This window comes from Colossoma macropomum, unplaced genomic scaffold, assembly GCF_904425465.1.
Source record: "Colossoma macropomum unplaced genomic scaffold, Colossoma_macropomum, whole genome shotgun sequence".
NCBI lineage: Eukaryota > Metazoa > Chordata > Actinopteri > Characiformes > Serrasalmidae > Colossoma > Colossoma macropomum.
Window position 1 is genome coordinate 9789985 of NW_023494795.1, and position 19410 is coordinate 9809394.

The 19410-nt window shown below is 39.3% G+C and overlaps 2 protein-coding genes across 2 annotated transcripts in view; one reads left to right on the plus strand and one right to left on the minus strand.

The window, feature by feature from the left end:
- Positions 1-765, plus strand: part of adgrf3b (adhesion G protein-coupled receptor F3b) — a 23734-nt gene extending 22969 nt beyond the window's left edge. The window contains exon 18 of the mRNA XM_036581372.1: positions 4-765. The gene's annotated coding sequence lies outside the window, so the exon portion shown is untranslated. The remainder of the gene's footprint in view (positions 1-3) is intronic.
- mep1a.2 (meprin A, alpha (PABA peptide hydrolase), tandem duplicate 2) lies at positions 682-19283 on the minus strand. The gene is made up of 14 exons (XM_036581373.1): positions 19106-19283; positions 18536-18560; positions 18386-18439; positions 17960-18000; positions 15963-16038; positions 15714-15831; positions 14112-14287; positions 12402-12623; positions 10739-10885; positions 8377-8592; positions 5801-6247; positions 4492-4659; positions 4136-4325; positions 682-1064 (listed from the first exon to the last, which is right to left on the minus strand). The coding sequence occupies exons 1-14, from the start codon at positions 19178-19180 to the stop codon at positions 914-916; spliced, it is 2106 nt and encodes a 701-aa protein (XP_036437266.1). The 5' UTR covers positions 19181-19283; the 3' UTR covers positions 682-913.
- Positions 19284-19410: the final 127 nt, after the last annotated feature.

Below are 19410 nucleotides of genomic sequence, written 5' to 3' on the forward strand. Positions count from 1 at the left end.
CAGGGGTTTAAATCCAGGAAAATGAAGGATGAGGAGTTACGACATGACAGCAGTAAAATGGGGAACAGATACGGTGGGCTGCTGGGTGCTTACGTCTTGATAAACCAGTTTTAAAGAAGATGAAGCCCCCCGCTCCCCCTTCACAACGATGAACAAACAGAGAGGATAAAGAAAAAAGGTGTAATGTTACAAATAATAAGTATATAATGTCCTAAAAGTATAAAAACTAGTCAACCAATGTATCTCATTCTGATGTTGCAACTACCAAAATTCATGAGCATTAATGCAGCACTGAGCAATACTTTGCATTAGCTGATGAGGAGGCCAAGTTATTTGATGGAATGCTCTTAATGCCATGAGCGGCGGCAAGTTTCCTTTAGACTAGGTCTCTTTAAAAATACACAATGTTAGAATGTAAATATCTTTAATAGAACATCACCATGGAATGATGTCATGGTGTCTAGGGGTAGCTGTTGCTTTGTTTTTTTTTCATATTTTTTGTGCTGTTCTGACTTCCATTGTTAATATAGTGTACAAAGTCCTTATTTTTTTCTAAATGCAAAGTTGGCACTTATACAACCAGATACAGAAAAATGCCATTTTTATAATACATTGCAAATTATTTCACTGTTGCACTTGTTTGTCAGTGTGTGGAAAATGTGTCAGTGGAAGAAAATTAAGCCGTTTTTGAAAACTTTATTTCAACATGAAAGTAAGCAAAGCACATATAATTTCTGAATCAACAAATAAACCTCTGTCTGCTCACTAGAGACTGGAGTCATTGAGTGAGAAGTCAACTTTCTAAAAGAGAGACTCAGGTTACGCTAAGTCAGTTAAAACAGTATGTACTCTCCAGTGCAATATTATTTCAGGCATTCAGGATGGTAGGAATATTCATAATGGACTTGTTGGACTAGTGTTGTCTCCGGATGGTGACGATAATGGCAACAGCAAGAGCCACAGTGCCTGCAGCACCTCCAAGCAGAATCCCCAGGATTCCCCCGTTGATATGCTGTTTCTCACATATTTCCCCCGAGAACACTGAAATTTGGCTTGAGGGGCACCTGCAGGAAACATTCACCCGTCACTGTTTATAGCATATTCAAATTAAACACCTAATGTTTATGGAGTAGAGAAGATGAATCAGATGATGTTTGCCTACACTAATGCTGCAATATACTGAGTTGCCAGTTGACAGCTACCTTGTATCTACACTTATTGGCCATTTTATCGGAAACATTATCAATATACACCGATCAGGCATAACATTTTGACCACCTCCTTGTTTCTATGCTTATTGTCCATTTTATCAGCTCCACTTACTATATAGGAGCACTTTGTAGTTCTACAGTTACAGACTGCAGTCCATCTGTTTCTCTGCATACTTTGTTAGCCCCCTTTTACCCTGTTCTTCAGGGGTCAGGACCCCCATGGACCCTCACAGAGCAGGTACTATTTGGGTGGTGGATCATTCTCAGCAGTGCAGTAACACTGACGTGGTGGTGGTGTGTTAGTGTGTGTTGCGCTGGTATGAGTGGATCAGACACAGCAGTGCTGCTGGAGTTTTTAAACACCTCAGTGTCACTGCTGGACTGAGAATAGTCCACCAACCAAAAATATCCAGCCAACAGCGTCCTGTGGGCAGCGTCCTGTGACCACTGATGAAGGACTAGAGGATGACCAACACAAACTGTGCAGCAGCAGATGAGCTATCGTCTCTGCCTTTACATCTACAAGATGGACTGACAAGGTAGGAGTGTCTAATAGAGTGGACAGTGAGTGGACACAGTGTTTAAAAACTCCAGCAGCACTGCTGTGTCTGATCCACTCGTACCAGCACAACACACACTAACACACCACCACCACATCAGTGTTACTGCAGTGCTGAGAATGATCCACCACCCAAATAGTACCTGCTCAGTGAGGGTCCACAGGGGTCCTGACCACTGAAGAACAGGGTAAAAGGGGGCTAACAAAATATGCAGAGAAACAGATGGACTACAGTCTGTAATTGTAGAACTACAAAGTGCACCTATATAGTCTGTGTTTAGACACTGAGGACAAAGGATGATTGTACATGTAAAAAGATGAGCTATAGTACAAGGTGCACTCCAATAATGGTTCCTAAATGGTTTCTGGCCTGGATGTATGGTTCTGAGAAAACCTTTAATCCGTACAGAACCTGTACATCAGACATGTCTAACTAGGGACGTTCCGGGCCAGAGTGCTGCAGATGTTAGCATTTACCCTCATCTAACACTCTGAATTCAGCTCATGAAGGCCTTGCTAATTAGCTGATGAGCTGCATCAAGTGTGTTTAAGTGATCCTTATTATTTCCACAACGGGAAAATTTCACCTCCGCATTTTAACCCATACGTACAGTGAAACACCACATACACACTAGGGGGCAGCGAGCACACTTGGCCAGAGAGGTGGGCAGCCCTATCCATGGCGCCTGGGAAGCAGTTGGGTGTTAGGTGCCTTGCTCAAGGGCACTTCAGTCATATGTCGGCTCAGGAGATCGAACCGGCAATCTTCTGGTCACAAGGCTGGTTCCCTAACCTCCAGCCCTTGACTGCCCCCAAAGTAGCATGCTGAAGTCTTTTGGCCGGCTAGAACTGGATCTTGACACATGTGCTTTACATTATATGACGGTTATTTGAAGCTATTTCAGTATCATACATCTTATTTACAGTGGCCTTTGAAGGGCCCTTTTTGGAATCATTAATCTCTCTAAGCCAAAAAATCCTTTCAGGTCTATTTAGCGTCTTTATTTTTAAGCATGTATGTGTAATAATGTGGCCAGTAAGCATATAGTGTTTTGCTAGTTCTGACCATGCCTTCAATATAGAGTGTAGTAAGAGAAAAGATTGTATGACGCTATGGCTGATTGTGACTGATTGTATGGGGAGAGATCTCTCAGAACTTATGCTGGAGTTCTGGTCAGCTTTTGCTTTAAGCTGAGGCTGGAACCTCCCTTTGATGAACAGAGGAAAATTTTGTCACAGGAGACGGAAGACAGAGATAGAAAGTTAAATTATGACGGAGGTTGAGCTTTTTGTGTGGTCCTTCTCTCACACTTTGGTCATTTAAAGTGCACCTTACAAAATTAAGCAATAGAACATGAGAGGGAGTGTGTTATCGCGAAATAACATCACGGCTGTGATTTGGTCACCATAGATCATCACAGCCGTGATGTTATTTGCGATAACACACAACCTCGAGTGTTCTATCGCTTTAATACAACAGTTAAATAAATAAAGTAAGTAATAAATAAACTGGGCCGTGAACGCGGCGTTTAGTATGTTTCAATGTTCGCAGTTCCTTCACCAACTTATAGTTCCTTAACAAGCAGCTTGTTGCTACATCAGAGTAATGAACTCCGCCCACTCGCTGCTCAGTCTGCTCTAAGCTTCACCTTTTGAAGTACAGACTGAGCCATAAAACTGCCGCAATATCAAGTTTAGCTCAGTTTTGTCAGTTTTTGCCAGATCAATATTAATGTTGTTTTGTTCCAGCCAGTCTGTAAAGCATCTTACAGCCCATTTAGTTTGGCGAATGGTATTGGGTTCATTTATGGCTGATTCCAGGTTGTTTAGCTGTTCTTCTGTCACAGCTGCCGACTGAAAAGCTGCTCAGTGGTGATGGCAGTTTGGGAATTTAGTGTAGTCTCATCTTCAGAGTCTGACCAAATCGGCCGTCGGTCAAACGTGATCTTAAGTGTCCATTTTCTGAAAAACGTTCAAATGGCTTGAGCGTCTCCTACAGCTGTCACAGTCATTGCTTAGCAAAGGCTTCTCAGCGGAGTGATACAGTGTTTGTGAAAAAAAAGTGATGTTATGGCGAAATAACAGCACAGTTAGAACGCTTCTCAACCAATCAGCTTGCGTGGCCGGAACTAACTGTTGTGTAAAGGCCAGTAAAGTGTACATACAAGGTTATAAACTAACTCAGTGAATGTTGTTTTTCCAGAAATATTGTTCAGAAAATACATAAATAACAATATAAAAAACCTATCAAAAAAAAAATAAAGCACAGAGATCTTATGGCCCATGATAGGACTCGACACTTGGTAACTAAGGTAACTTCCTCATGCATGATATTAGTTGATTGGTGTCTGGGCATTGAACTAACCTGCATGAAGCCTTGCCTTGGTTAGTGATACACACTCCTCCATTGAGACAGGGGTTAAGCTGACAGGGGTCACTGACAGCACGAGCCTCTCGAGCTTTCGGCACCAGGGCGAAGCTCTCCTCTACGGCTAGATATTCCTCAGAGGCTCTGCTTTGGACAGGAACCTCCGATTTTATGAGATGAGTCAAATCTGGGAACAATAAGGCTTAATTATTAATAATAAATATACTATGGATAGCTGAAAAACGAATGTACATAAAATAAATATACATTATACATAAAGAAATGGAATGAAGGTTACATTTAGATTCTACTTGTATGATGTAGATTTTAAAGTGGATTTTAATCTGGTTCACCATCAAAGTCAACAGTGATGATCAAGGCATCGTTCTTGAGGAAGCTTCTCCGCTTGATTTGCTGATGCGACATGAAGCTGCTCCAGCCAAACTCGAGCCCTCTGAAGCACTGACAATCAACATCCCATGTTCCAGATACAGAGGGCCTATTCCACCAAGAGGAATTGTCTGAAAAAACAGTGTCCATCACCATTTAGGTAACTTGTAATATTAGGACAATGTGCCATGTGCATGCAGGTGGTTTTAACACTGAAACATTTGTCCACTGAAGCGTCATCACCGCAATGACTAAACACAGCCAGCCTAATTTTAGAAGATAATGTATTTAAATTTAAACACTATTTGGTATTTTTTTAGTTTGTATGTTATGAAACTTGTGGGTTTTTTTTAAATCCCACAAAAGTATCACTCCTTACAATTTCCACAAACGCAGTGAAAGTGTATGCAGGGGGATTTAATGATTCTTGGGCTCTAGGCAGGAAGAGCGCCACCTGGATGCCCATTTTTAAATTGGTCTCTGGGCTGAGTGGAGCAAACATCTACTGTGCAAAAAATGAAAGAGAATATTTCTCATTTTGAAAAAGAATATTATAAGATTGTTTAACTTATTGTTGAACATTTTTTTTACCTAAGTCATCATATTGAGTATAATTATCTCACAATAGTTGATATATATATATATATATATAGTGCATAGTGTAAATAAAATTAGAATACAATGATGCACAAATCATGTAAACCCTATATTTAAATAAAAATAATACAAAGAAACATATCAAACATTGAAACTGAGAAATTGTATTGCCCAGTTTGAATTTGATGCCAGCGAGTTGGGACAGTGACATGTTCACCACTGTGTTTCATCACCTCTTCTTTTAACAACACTGGATGTAAGCGTTTGAGAACTCAGGAGACACTGCTGTAGTTTTGAAAGTGAAATGTTTTCCCATTCTTGCTGCTCATCATTTTGGGTTTTTTTTTTTGTCATATTTCTCATATAATAATGCACCAAATGTTTTCAGTGGTGACAGGTCTGGGCGGCAGGCAGGCCAGTTTAGCACCTGGACTCGTTTACTACAGAGTTGCTGCAATACATGCAGAATGTGGTTTGACATTTGAAATAAGCAAGACCCTTCATTCAGCATTAACGGTGTCTTCACAGATGTGCAGTAATGCACCTCCATACCATATTCGTGACGTTAACACATAAAGACCTTTGTCGTGTTCCCAAAAAAAATCCCACAAAATCTAACCACCTCCACTTCTGGCCTTTAAAGTATTATTTCAAACATATTTAAAGCAGACTAACCGGTGGTGAAGCTTCTGCTGTTGGACATCTGGAGGGTCACATCTGGATCTTGATCCATGAAGGTGATGATGACCTGTCTATTAATAGCTGGCCATTCTAATACAGCGTCACTCTCACCACTACACAGGTGAAAAGTCACACCCACGTAGTCTGCAGATGAGTTGGTCCTGCCGTTAGGGTACACATCAATGCCATAGCCATAGCCCTCCGAGCTGTAGAAGCAAGCACTGCGGACACTTTCGCTATTTGGGGTGCTTTGAAGCAATCCAGTGAAATTCTGGATCCTCCACACAGCACCCGGGCAGGTTGTCTCAGACAGAATGATGTCATCGATGAAGATTGCCCCAGATGTCTTTTCTGAACCCACAACGCCCTGGAAGATGTAGCGGAATTTTTCTTCGACATTCAGAGTCACGTAGGCGATGTTCCATGTGTCGTCAGTACCACCTAAAGCATTTGAAGAAATTAGACCACCAATGAATACAGTACAATAGTATGTGCATATCTGCCTGATGTAAAAAGACAGAAGACTGGTGATGCTTTGTGGATGCTTGTTGTGTCTTTAACTTAAACTCAACTAATTAGCTTTTACACTCAGGGTTGGGATGGAATGGGATACAAGAATTAGGAAGATGATTTCAGAACACAGAAATTAGGAGAATACTTTTAGAACACTGACCCACTAAATTAAAAAATTACAATCTTTAAAAGAAACTGAACCAATGCTCGTATAATAACAAAAAATACGGAAAAAAATCAGTGCATGGCATGCAGCAAATATACTCATTGGACAAACTCTAAAGAGGATCTCAATTAACAGCTTCTTTACAAACAAAGCCAGAATAGACCGATAAATCAATGTGATCAGTTTTTAATCTCAGGGTTGCTGAGCTCTGCTAAAGCCTGAGTAGACCGATAAATCAATGTGATCAGTTTTTAATCTCAGGGTTGCTGAGCTCTGCTAAAGCCTGAGTAGACCGATAAATCAATGTGATCAGTTATTAGTCTCAGCATTACTGAGCTCTGCTAAAGCCTGAGTAGACTGATAAATCAATGTGATGATCAGTTATTAATCTCAGTGTTACTGAGCTCTGCTAAAGCCTGAGTAGACTGATAAATCAATGTGATCGGTTATTAATCTCAGTGTTACTGAGCTCTGCTAAAGCCTGAGTAGACTGATAAATCAATGTGATGATCAGTTATTAATCTCAGTGTTACTGAGCTCTGCTAAAGCCTGAGTAGACTGATAAATCAATGTGATGATCAGTTATTAATCTCAGTGTTACTGAGCTCTGCTAAAGCCTGAGTAGACTGATAAATCAATGTGATGATCAGTTATTAATCTCAGTGTTGCTGAGCTCTGCTAAAGCCTGAGTGGACTAATAAATCAATGTGATCGGTTATTAATCTCAGTGTTACTGAGCTCTGCTAAAGCCTGAGTAGACTGATAAATCAATGTGATGATCAGTTATTAATCTCAGTGTTACTGAGCTCTGCTAAAGCCTGAGTGGACTAATAAATCACTGTGATGATAAATAAGTTAATAATAATAATATGTCATTAAAAAAGTCTCATGTGCATTACCAGTATGCATTTTAAATGTATTCTGAATAAGTTTCTTCTTCATGTATTGTAACAGAATACAGTACTGGATGCATTTAGAACAGCATAATCAGTATTTAGCGATCACTACTATTTCAAAGTATTTTGCCCAACCCTGATTACATGCAGCTTAATTTTTCCTAAACCAGTCTCACCAGAATCTTATGGCCATTTTTTTGTCATTTTTGTGGCTAAAATCCTGGATTTTTTAACAGCTTTTCTCAAACTTTGTCAATATGTGCACTTAGTTTCTGGGCTACAGGAGGTTGCAACATAAAACTGTACAAATCTGATCGTCTGCTGTAGTTCTTTAACCTATTTTGAATATAGCCTTGTTAGTTCATGATAAAAACAAGAGGAAACAACCTGAAAATTAAGTAAACCTCTGACAACCAAGAACAAACAACAGAGTCAAGACCAAACATTTTACATTGAAATGATAGAATGAAACTTATTATAAACAAAATAAGCACCAGTCAAAAACGATGAGGCAAAGTAATAAAGTGCTCTCTAGTTAACGTTCTTCACTCTCTAGGTTTACAATAAAAAAAGTGAGTCAATTTTCCGTTTGCATTTGTGGTTCACAAGAATGTGGCATGACATGCAAAATAGCTTCCATCCTAATTTCATGTGAAATATTGGTGGTTTGTCTTTAACTGAAATAACTATTACAAAATGTAAACTCTAATTATTTATGGCTTCCTGGAATGTAGCAAAAAAAGCTTCATGGTTATTATATAATATTTGATTGAATTTGTGATCATAAATTCCTGGGGGACTCCAAATCTTACTTCAATCTCATCCAAGACTGAAACCCTGATCCTAATCCTAACCTTAGCTCTAACACTGTTGGTAACTGAGTTTCACCACACTTTGAGCATTTGTAGATAAGCTACCATAAAAATGAAGCATGACTGAGATGATGACTGATATGTAGAGAATATTCGTGTAGTGTGTAGTACTGACAGACTCACCCACGATAGTGTGCACTTTCTTGATTCTGCGAACATCGCCAGTGCCATCATCCATTCTGAGCCAAATAACCAGCTGGTCACCAGGACCACCAGTCATCCTGTAGAAGAACTGCAGGCACTGGTAGCCCCTCTTAGGGTACAGAATGCGAGACTCCAGCAAAGCACTGTGTCCAACCTCTTCATTAGCGGTATTAAATTGCATATAATAGCCAGCATCTACAAAAAAAGAGTATGTTTATTTGGTGGTCTTGCCCCTAATACTGTGTGGAATGTGCACTTACTGGCCACTTTATTAGAAACATCTACCTTATTGGTACATCATAGGTGTACAGTTAGAGAACATCTCTTTTTCCATGCAAAATTTGTGTTAGTTTAGATCATTTATTCTTCAGTGGTCAGTTTATGGGGATCACTGTTGACAGATATCATGGTTGGTGAACCACTGATGTGAGTAAAAACCCCAGAAACATTGTTGCATCTGATGCACTCATACCAGCTCAACGCACACAACCATGCAACTACTGTGTTGGTGTCAGTGCTATCCCGAGAATTGTCAACCACCAAATAACATCTGGTCAGTGGTGGTCTTAGGGTGGTCTTTTTTCATTGATGGACAGGGTAGAGAAGAGCTAAAGTGTGCAACACATGGGTTACAGTCAGTAACTGCAAACCTACAAAGTGCCAATACATTCTCAGACATGAAGGTCATTGTGACTGGGGCAGTACCCCTCTTGTCACCGCGGTCAGGGAACATAACTGTACCATAATCCACTGAAATGATATGTTCTAAGTTGTACTGACTCCACACACCCCGTCTCGTCTCCAGGCTTTTTATATTACTGTTCTGTTTTAAAACATTTGGTTATGAAAAGGTACAAATACGAACTTTTCACCTGGACAAACTTATTTAAGTACAGAACCTTTATTTCTAACAGTGTACGGTGGGTGTTTCTGACAAAATGGCCAATGAGTGTAGATTCAAAGTAGGTGTACCCAGTTGTTGAATTAAAAAAAATGTTCAATGGAAAAAGGTGGGTTTCAATGGGTCTTGGTGGGGTAGGGGAGGTATTCCCAGCACATACAAGGCAACTTAAAGTGTAACTCTCCAACATGGATGGAAACTATATTACACACAATAACATTAATCCAGCAGGAATAGGGGGAATGGCAGTTTTACAAAGGGGATAATTTTTGCCATTTTGCTAGACTGGGTGGTGACGTCTCTTTGCATCCCCCCCAAATTGAACCCTTGATGTACGTAATAAACTCAGTGTATATTCCTTAAAGATTAGCACTGTCACAGTAAGTGAGATGAAGGTGTGAGCCAGTTGTTCACATAAACAAGAAACAATGCCCCATTACACTAAACCACCTCATTTCTTTTGGAGATAAGAAAAAAAATAGATCCAGTGGGGCCGTATTACAGAAACTTCCTATCTTTTTGTCTTAAGGTCTGACAGGTCAGGATAAGATTTTTCTCAAATTCGTATTACAGAAGCAAATCTGATCTTAATTTAGGAATCTTATCTTACAGCATCTTTTCTTATCTCAAGTTAGGAAATCTTAACTAACTTACTCCATTGATGTCATATCTGTTACCTAGCAACCAACCCTACGCACACAGCTGAAATGTAAACACGTACTGAGGTTAATTAGCCAGACAGCTGACGTTAGCTACCGTTACTGAGGTAAAAAGGGTAAAATAAAACTAAAGTGCGATAAACTGAAAGTTAAGGATAATGTTTTAGCACCCCCTGCTGTTTATCAGTCGCCGCTCCACAGTTTCAGTTCCATTTCCCAAAAGCTTTAGCCGAGCACGCTAACGTTATTCCTCCTAATAAACAGACACCCGTTCAGCCCTGTCTCCTCATTATTCACCACCATCACTGTAATGTTGGATCTGACGAGTTTTTATCAAACATTAACACCCAAAGGTAATAAGAGGGGATGGTGGAGATCGAGTCTGCAGCGTCTGAGTTCTTAAAAAATGCTGTTTAAAAAAAAAACCTCACAAGTCGAAGCACTGTTTTCAGTGCAGATAAATGTAGCGTCATTATGCTGCTTATTGTGAACTGTGCTGCCTATCACTGCATAGAACAACAGAAACAGACTATTAAAACAGAAGGTAAGATGCTCTGGGTTTATCTTAAAGTTAAGAAAATATTTAGGATATTTTGGCCACTTAGGATGTTTCTGTAATACCGTCTTCTTATCTGGAAATAAGATCAGATTATAGACCTGTTATTCTGTAATGGCTTCTGTCCTTAACTTCAGTCTTAACTGAAGTTGCTATGACAACAAAGCAGATAAGATATGATCTCAGAAATAATAATTTTCTGTAACATGGCCCCTGGTTCTCTACCTCGGCACTGTCCTCCGAGAGTGTGGTCTTGCCCGTCCGCGGAGCTCAAAGTTTGAACCCAGTCTGCATTGTCGTTCTCATTCTGGATCATCCCACAGATGTTGATCTGCTCAAAGGCGCACTGGTCCAGCAGAGTGCGGGTCTCAGCTACAGACACAGGATTAGTCAAATTAAAACACTCCCCCTCAGATAGTGTTCTAGTTTCTGACTACCTAGTAAACAATAAATAATGCAGATGTAGGATTTTTCTGTCATCAGATCTTAAGAGACTCTAGTATGTAATAATAAAAACAATTCAAGGGGGATTACCATAACTTTTGTACTCTTGTACTTTTGTAAGTATAAAAGCCTTTTGATACTTACAAAAGTATCAAAAGAACTTTTTGAACTTTTGAACTTTTGAAATCTTGAACTTTTGTAAGTATAAAAGCCTTTAGATATCTCTGATCTTACACTGTGATTGGACTGCTCATGTGTTTATATAGGACAAAGAATAACCTCATTGTAAACATACAGACATTAGACTTTCTTACAATCACATTTCAATCAAACACTTGATATTTCAGTTACCCCAAGTATGGCTGATGAACCAAGTACACTATTTATATTTCAGTTCTTTAGCTTAGTTGCAGAGCTGCAGTACTTCATCTAAAAAAAAAGGTGATGGAATTGATAATTCTGTCCTTTCAATGGTAAACTGAATATGTTCGTTCATGTGCTTAATATGACCAGGCACATGAAGTAGCACAGCAAAAAAAACTGTCCATTCTGATTTCAAGTTGACTTTAAGAATGAAGGTCAGCAGGATCCTCCCACTTGCTATCCCTTCAGGATGCATTGTCAAGATGTAGGCAGCAGCTGGCACATTTTGTGAGTGCCTGCCATGAGCCTACTGGATCGGGCTGGTAAATTAATTTAAACCCAAGAGCAAATGCTCTCAGCATCACTGTAACAATATTACTGTAGATGTGTTTTCATCTGTAACTTGAACATCCGCAGTCAAATGACATGTTTTTATGATTTTCTAAGTGAAAATAAGTACGCATCCTCTACATCCTGAGAACAAAATTAAACGTCATTTTTCTGCAAATTGTACTGCACAATTTCCTTACATGTAGGAAAAAAATAAACAAAGTAAACGTTGCATAGCTTTTGCACAGGCCATTTTGAAGGAAGTTTTACTTTTTCCAATATGTTAAAAAATAAATAGTAAATAAACAGAAATTGTGTAGTAAAATGCATAAAGGTGTGTTCTCTCTAGAGGATGTGTTATTAACTTATTTTCACCAAAAAAAAATTACATTTGAGCCGAGGCACCTGAACTTTTGCATACGACTGTATATTTGCTTAGCTTGCAATAGTACTTTGCTTAGTGCATGTATGGACATGAAGCCGGGAAACTGCACCCCCTTCAAGAAAACAGGGTGCATGAAGCTCTGGGGTTTTACTGTCACATTTTCCAAAGGCTGCACCTTATAGATGCCTGGTTTCCAAATGCATATTTAATTCTGCTGTTTGCAAACAATCCGAACACAAACATAGTGACTATTCTTTATTTGTCTTGTAACTAAATCGAGTTCTTTTTGGTATAATTTGTAATCTGAACAGGACAACTTGCTCCCAAGCTATTATAACAGTATAATTTGTGTTGATGATCACTTACCACAGTCATACATGCGGTTCAGTCTCTCCAGATCAATGGCGCTGAAATCCAGGCGCTGTCCAATAATGTCATTGAAAGCAGGAATGGCTGTGGTGATGGTTGGGATGTCGGGGTTTTTGTTAAAGGAGAACGGCCTGTAGTGCATGATGGACTCATAGTCGTATGGAGTGTTTAGATCAGTGATAAAGCTGTCATCGTATTTGTTGAAGTTGTGCTCCTTTCCTATTAGAGGTATAAGCATAAAATGATAATACATTTATGTAGATATTACCATGTTATACAAAACAAGCACTCCTTTTGAATATGCACTATATTGCAAAAAGTAATTGGACACCCCTCCTAATTGAGTTTAGGTGTTTCAGAAAGACCCATAGCTAATAGAGTTAATAAAATCAAGAACATAGCCATGCAGTCTCCATAGACAAACACTGGCAGTAGAATGGGCCATATTTAAGAGCTCATGGAACTATCATAGGATGCCACCTTTGTCACAAGTCAGTTTGTGAAGTTTCTGCTCTGCTAGATCTGCCCCTGTCAACTGTAAGTGTTAGGACAGAGGACACTAATAGGCGGACCGCAGTCCGAGTCCAGACCCAGACGCTGTCCTATGCGGACCTGAGCCTATAACTGATAAACTATGGAGAATAATTTAATTTGGATGGGGTGGTCCTATTTTTATCGGCATAACTTTTCTAGCCTTTACGATAGCTTTAGTGGCCCGGGAAACTTACAGACCACGTGACGCTACTCAGCCAATCAGATCTGTGCATTACGATGAGCACTGAGACTCGAGTGAGTGACGCACACACAGGGTAGGGACGAGGCGAGACACAGCAGTCGGAGAAGAAAATGAGCCAGATTATTTTATATATATTATATTATTTTATATTTTTTATTTCTCTAAAAAGAGAAAACTGACAATAAATATTGTTGAAATATGACTGAATTGTACTTTATTTGATTTGATATTCAGTTGTCGACTACATAAGATTTTGATTTAACTACTAGGCTACTTCAGTAAACAGTATATGGCACTGAATCATGATGACTCTGTGCCACTGGAGCAGTGGATCCATGTTCTCTGGAGTGATGAATTATGCTTCTGGCAGTCTTATGGATGAATCTGGGTTTGGCGGGTGCCAGGAGAACGCTACCTACTTTGGTGGAGGAGGGATAATGTTGTGGGACTGGTCTTTAGGGTTTGGGCTAGTTCCAGTGAAGGATAGTGTTAATACTACTGCATACAAAGACACTGTAGACAATTATATGCTTCCAACTTTGTGGGTAAGGCCCTTTCCTGTTCCAGCATGACCATGCTCCCATACAAAAAGTGAATTCTGGCAAAGAGGAACTCCAGAGGCCTGCACAGAACGCTGACCTTAGCCCCATTGAACAACTCTGGGATGAATTCAAGTGTTGAATGTGGGCCAGGCCTTCTCATCCAACATCAGTGCTTGACCACACAAACACTCTTGTGATGGAATGAGTACAGTTTCCCAAAGATAAGTCTTGTGGAAAGCCTTTCTAGAAGCGTGGAGTTTGTTATAGCTTCCAAGTGGGAGGGCAACTCTATATTGATTCTCATGGGTTTGGAATGGGATGTCCAATAGGCTTATAAAGGTGTGGCCATCAGGTGTCCACATACGTTTGGCCATATAGTGTATTAACATTATGCATGGTGCCTTCTTAAACTTGAGGGAAGGAACCTACCTTCAATGATTTGGTCCCACCAGATTTGAACGTAGTCATCTCTGTCTGACCGTGACTGTTCATGGTAAAAGCCCAGAGCATGGAGGAGTTCATGTTCAACAATGGCCTTCGTGTCACATCCTTGTCCAATAGAGATATTCTGGCCTGTCTGCAAATCTCCAACAAATGACCAGCAACTGTTGACAAGGAAGAAATAATCAAGTAGGAAAACAGTTCAGACTGTCAAAAGTCTTAATAGGCAATGGCACAGTACAGTGGGACGGAGCGAGAAGTACACACAGGCTATTCCACACCAATTCATCCAGGGCCTGGCAGATAACGACACTGGGCCTCATTCACCAATATAGTCCTAGGTTTTTCTTAAATTTGTTCTTGAGAAAAGAGGGTAAGAAAAAGTCTACCGCTAAATAGAAGAATAATAACCATGTAAACGCCTGTATCCGATTACATTCCCAATCGGAAAGTTTAAGTCTGTTCTGATCATGTTCGTCACGTCATAGTGAAAGTTTATAACGTTCAACATGGCGGAGCAGAAACTGGTCTGCAGAGGAGACGAAGTTTATGCTTTGAGCTTTAAAAGACGGCGGTGGGACGGACGTCCAGCTTATGTGTCTTAGAACACGACGTCTTCCTCTCATACATACATGCATCATCTAAACCGCTTATCCTTCTGGGTCACGGTGGGGTGCTGGAGCCTATCCCAGCTGTCATTGGGCAGAAGGCAGGATACACCCTGGACAGGTCACCAGTCCATTGCAGGGCAGACAGACAGACATACACAGTCACACACACCTAGGGGCAATTCAGCATGTCTGCATGTTTTTGGACTGTGGAAGGAAACCCACGCAGACACAGAGAGAACAGGCAAACTCCACACAGAAAGGTCGCCCAGTTGGGAATCGAACCCAGGCCATTCTTGCTGTAAGACGACAGTGCTACCCACTGCGCCACCGTGCCGCCCCGTCTTCCTCTCAGCCTTCTTAAATATATGTGAAGTACATTTTTTTACCATAATTTTAAAGCAATCAAAAACACAAGCGTGCCAGCTGAAAACTCATCTCATTCTGACTGGACCTCACATGAAGCTCGCTGTCATGGTAACGTTTACACTAAATGGTTCTCTACGCATGCGTGTCATTTTGGATCTGATTACTTGTATCGAACATGTAAACAGAGATTTTCCGTTAGATTGTTGAGTAGAGTGAGAATAAACACCTCAGCCTTAATCTGTAACTGGAATGTATTCAATCGGATTGGCAGAAATCTTTGCTTGTAAACACAGCCACTGATGAACGTCAGAATATTTGTAAAACAAGTGGGTTTTAAGAAAAAAAATCTTTTTAAAAACGGTTGGTAAATGAGGCCCAATGACTTCCACGAAAATGTCACTATATAATTCAGATTGTACTTTTGTTTTTCAACCATAGAGAGTAAAATATTATTCTTAATGTTGTATTTATACCCATTTCAGCTCAGTTCAGTCATTCTGTAAGCAGTATGTATTTTGGTTGGTATTTATTTAGTGAAATCCACCATGTGCCACTAATTAACTGGCATGGAACAAGCCAGAAGCTGAAAAGCAGGCTCTTTTTTAAAGCTCACCCATCCAACTTGGTGAAAGAAATGTAGGTGCTCTCTCCTTCATAGGGCTTGAAGTCTACACAGGACTTCAGGCGGTACATTTCCAGTGCTTGAAGGATTACACCTTTTGCATTTAGTTCTAAAGGATCAGAAACAATTATTGAAATAAAAAATTAAATATAAAAATACATGATCAGTTCAGGTTCTCTGAATTGGTAGAAGTAGTTTAAGTTAGTAGTTTAGTTTAGTAGTTTAATGAAAAGGTCCTACCTAAAGTATCAGTCAGTATGTAGGGAATAGGAAACTTCCATCTTTTTGTTTCATCCACGATTGCATTCCTTCTTGGCTAGAAAGTAAATATTTGATAAAGATGCTCAACATTTTAGACATTTGAAATAGAGACCTGGGCTAAAGTCTTGCTTATCTTGGCAGCAAGTGTGTTTTTGCCAGTATAAAGCTCTATATAACATTAGAATAAACGTAAATAAACATAGTATAAAAGAGTATAACATTATATTAAAACACATAACATATATTAGAAGATAGATTTGGCTATCTAAGAAACTTGTTCTTAGGTTTGGCCTCTGATGTCTCAGTGCACTGATTTGTTAAATTCACCTGATTAAACAAATCAGCACCTGATTTCTTTTAATGGACTGATTAGATGAAGCAGGTGGTGGATGGTAACTGTAGTTCCTGCACTGCCTCCAGGAGAGCTTCAGAACAGGTAAATCTAACACACTCACACACTATATCGTAATCTAATGTTTATTTGTTCATTTATTCTGATCTTACTGTTTACTGCTTACTGCCCAGATAAACAGATTTACATATCATTTTTTTCAGATTACGCCTATGACTTTTGCAGAGTACTGTATACAGTCATATGTAAAGGTTTAAACCCTCCTTGACAAATTATACACAGATCAGGCATAACATTATGACCACCTCCTTGTTTCTATGCTCATTGTCCATTTTATCAGCTCCACTTACTATATAGGTGCACTTTGTAGTTCTACAGTTACAGACTGTAGTCCATCTGTTTCTCTGCATACTTTGTTAGCCCCCTTTTGCCCTGTTCTTCAGTGGTCAGGACCCCCATGGACCCTCACAGAGCAGGTACTATTTGGGTGGTGGATCATTCTCAGTGCTGCAGTAACACTGATGTGGTGGTGGTGTGTTAGTGTGTGTTGCGCTGGTGTGAGTGGATCAGACATAGCAGTGCTGCTGGAGTTTTTAAACACTGTGTCCACTCACTGTCCACTCTGTTAGACACTCCTACCTTGTCAGTCCACCTTGTAGATGTAAAGTCAGAGACGATAGCTCATCCGCTGCTGCACAGTTTGTGTTGGTCATCCTCTAGTCCTTCATCAGTGGTCACAGGACGCTGTTGGCTGGATATTTTTGGTTGGTGGACTATTCTCAGTCCAGCAGTGACACTGAGGTGTTTAAAAACTCAGACCACTCAGATCAGCGCAACACACACTAACACACCACCACCACATCAGTGTTACTGCAGTGCTGAGAATGATCCACCACACAAATAGTACCTGCTCTGTGAGGGTCCATGGGGGTCCTGACCACTGAAGAACAGGGCAAAAGGGGGCTAACAAAGTATGCAGAGAAACAGATGGACTACAGTCTGTAATTGTAGAACTACAAAGTGCACCTATGTAGTAAGTGGAGCTGATAAAATGGACAATGAGCGTAGAAACAAGGAGGTGGTCATAATGTTATGCCTGATTGGTGTATGTTTTGTTGATGTTCTAAGTTAAAATAAGTGAACACATCCTCTACAAAGAACACACTTAAATATGGCATTTTCTGCATATTTTAGTGCACAATTTATATTTATTTGCTGAGTTTAACATATTTTGCATTTTATGTTTTTTTTTTGTCTAATATATTCAGTTCAAATTCAGTAAATAAACCATAACTATGCAGTGCATGTGCAGAAGTGGGTTCTCTGTGGAGGATGTGCGACTTATTTTCACTTAGAAAATCAACAAAACATCAAACGAAAAAGCTCAAACTTTTGCATATGACTGATGATCACATATACAGATAATATATGGTATAATATATTATAATGATAATATAGAAATACAGAAGGGCTATTTCACACCAACCCATCTAGGGCCCGGCAGATAATGACATTGACTTTCATGGAAAAATTCCACTCCCATATAATTCAGATCTTGATTTTTCAACCATAGAAAGTAAACTATTATTATATCAAACTGTACTGTGTTTACAAGTTCACCTACATCTCTTGCAATATCTCCCTCAAACAAATCTCTCTGGGATTCTGAAAGAAGAAATGACAAAAATATTCAAAAGCAGGTTTGAACAAACAGAGACTTATTTCAACCTGGTTAAAACATCAAAACGTCCAAACTTCTATAATACATTTCTATTTCTACTTTTTACACTGTAGACTGTGTTATTGCTGAATTCTACATCTTAAAATTTAATAAGCCTAAGATTTTAAGGGGTTAACAGATCATGAACATACATGTACCATATTCTTTTTATTATAATGTATTACAGAGTGAATTACAGCCATTAGATTAGTTATTTTAAAACCCTTATCAATATAACTGAATATAACTGAGGCCATCCAGATACAGCTTTACTATAATCATCCATCCGTTTCTTAGCTGTGGCTTGAATTTTAAACAAGAGACACTGACCTGAATTTATTTCAAGAATGTCCTCCCGCAATTCGCCTGCATCGGCATCTCCACCTAACATTTATTCAGAAACATGAATCAGCAGTGTGAGAATGACGAATTCATGATATACCTTGTCTAAACGCACTGATATAAATTGCGGAAATTTACCGTATTCTGTAGGCAGAGCGTGTAGCTAGAAGTCAATAACAGAAGGAAAATAAATAAGCATTATTAATAAGCAAAAGCATTATTTATGCACATTCATTCAGCTCTGCATGAGATACAAAAACCCCAGTCCTTTATTAACTATAGACAAACTTCACATTTCTAAAGTAGCATAAGTTACAGTGTTTACTGTTTATTACAGCACAAAATGAAGACACACACAGTATGTCGCTGCTGTCGGAACAAAACCTCGTATCTCCATTTTTCAGTTTTTGACATAATTTGAAAATGCATGTTGCTCTTCAAATTGTGTGTAGATTTCATGATGAATGGACCAAAAATTAGCCTAAAATTACTTGGAAAAACGTCTGGTTCCCTTGACTTGCATTCAAAGTAAAGTAGGTTTTTTTTTCCTTCTCCTGTAAAGTTACCATTTTGGAGATACAAGGTTTTGTTCCAACAGCAGCGACATACAAACGTAATAAATATTAAAATCTTATTTATTTCAACTATGAGAGAGAGAGTATAAATGACTTTGTATACTTTTTAAAATTCAGAAAATCATTAAAATACCTTTAACGTGAGCAGAATAGTGAAAAAGATGATTTTCCACGAGAAGTCCATGTTAACCGGAGGAGACGAGCACATGTGTCACACTGCCAGGACAAACATACCAATAAAGACGAGGTCTGAGGAGTACTTTGATCAGAAAATGATGGACACTTGTTGCCTGCGCTTCACACGTGGAGCGAGTCGCCGGTTCACACCATGTGATTTATGGTGTTCTTGTAGATTGTCATCATAATTATGCACTTTATTGCACTTTATCTCTCAAGGTTTTTCAACAGTTTATTACAGCAATCTCAGATCAGATTAAA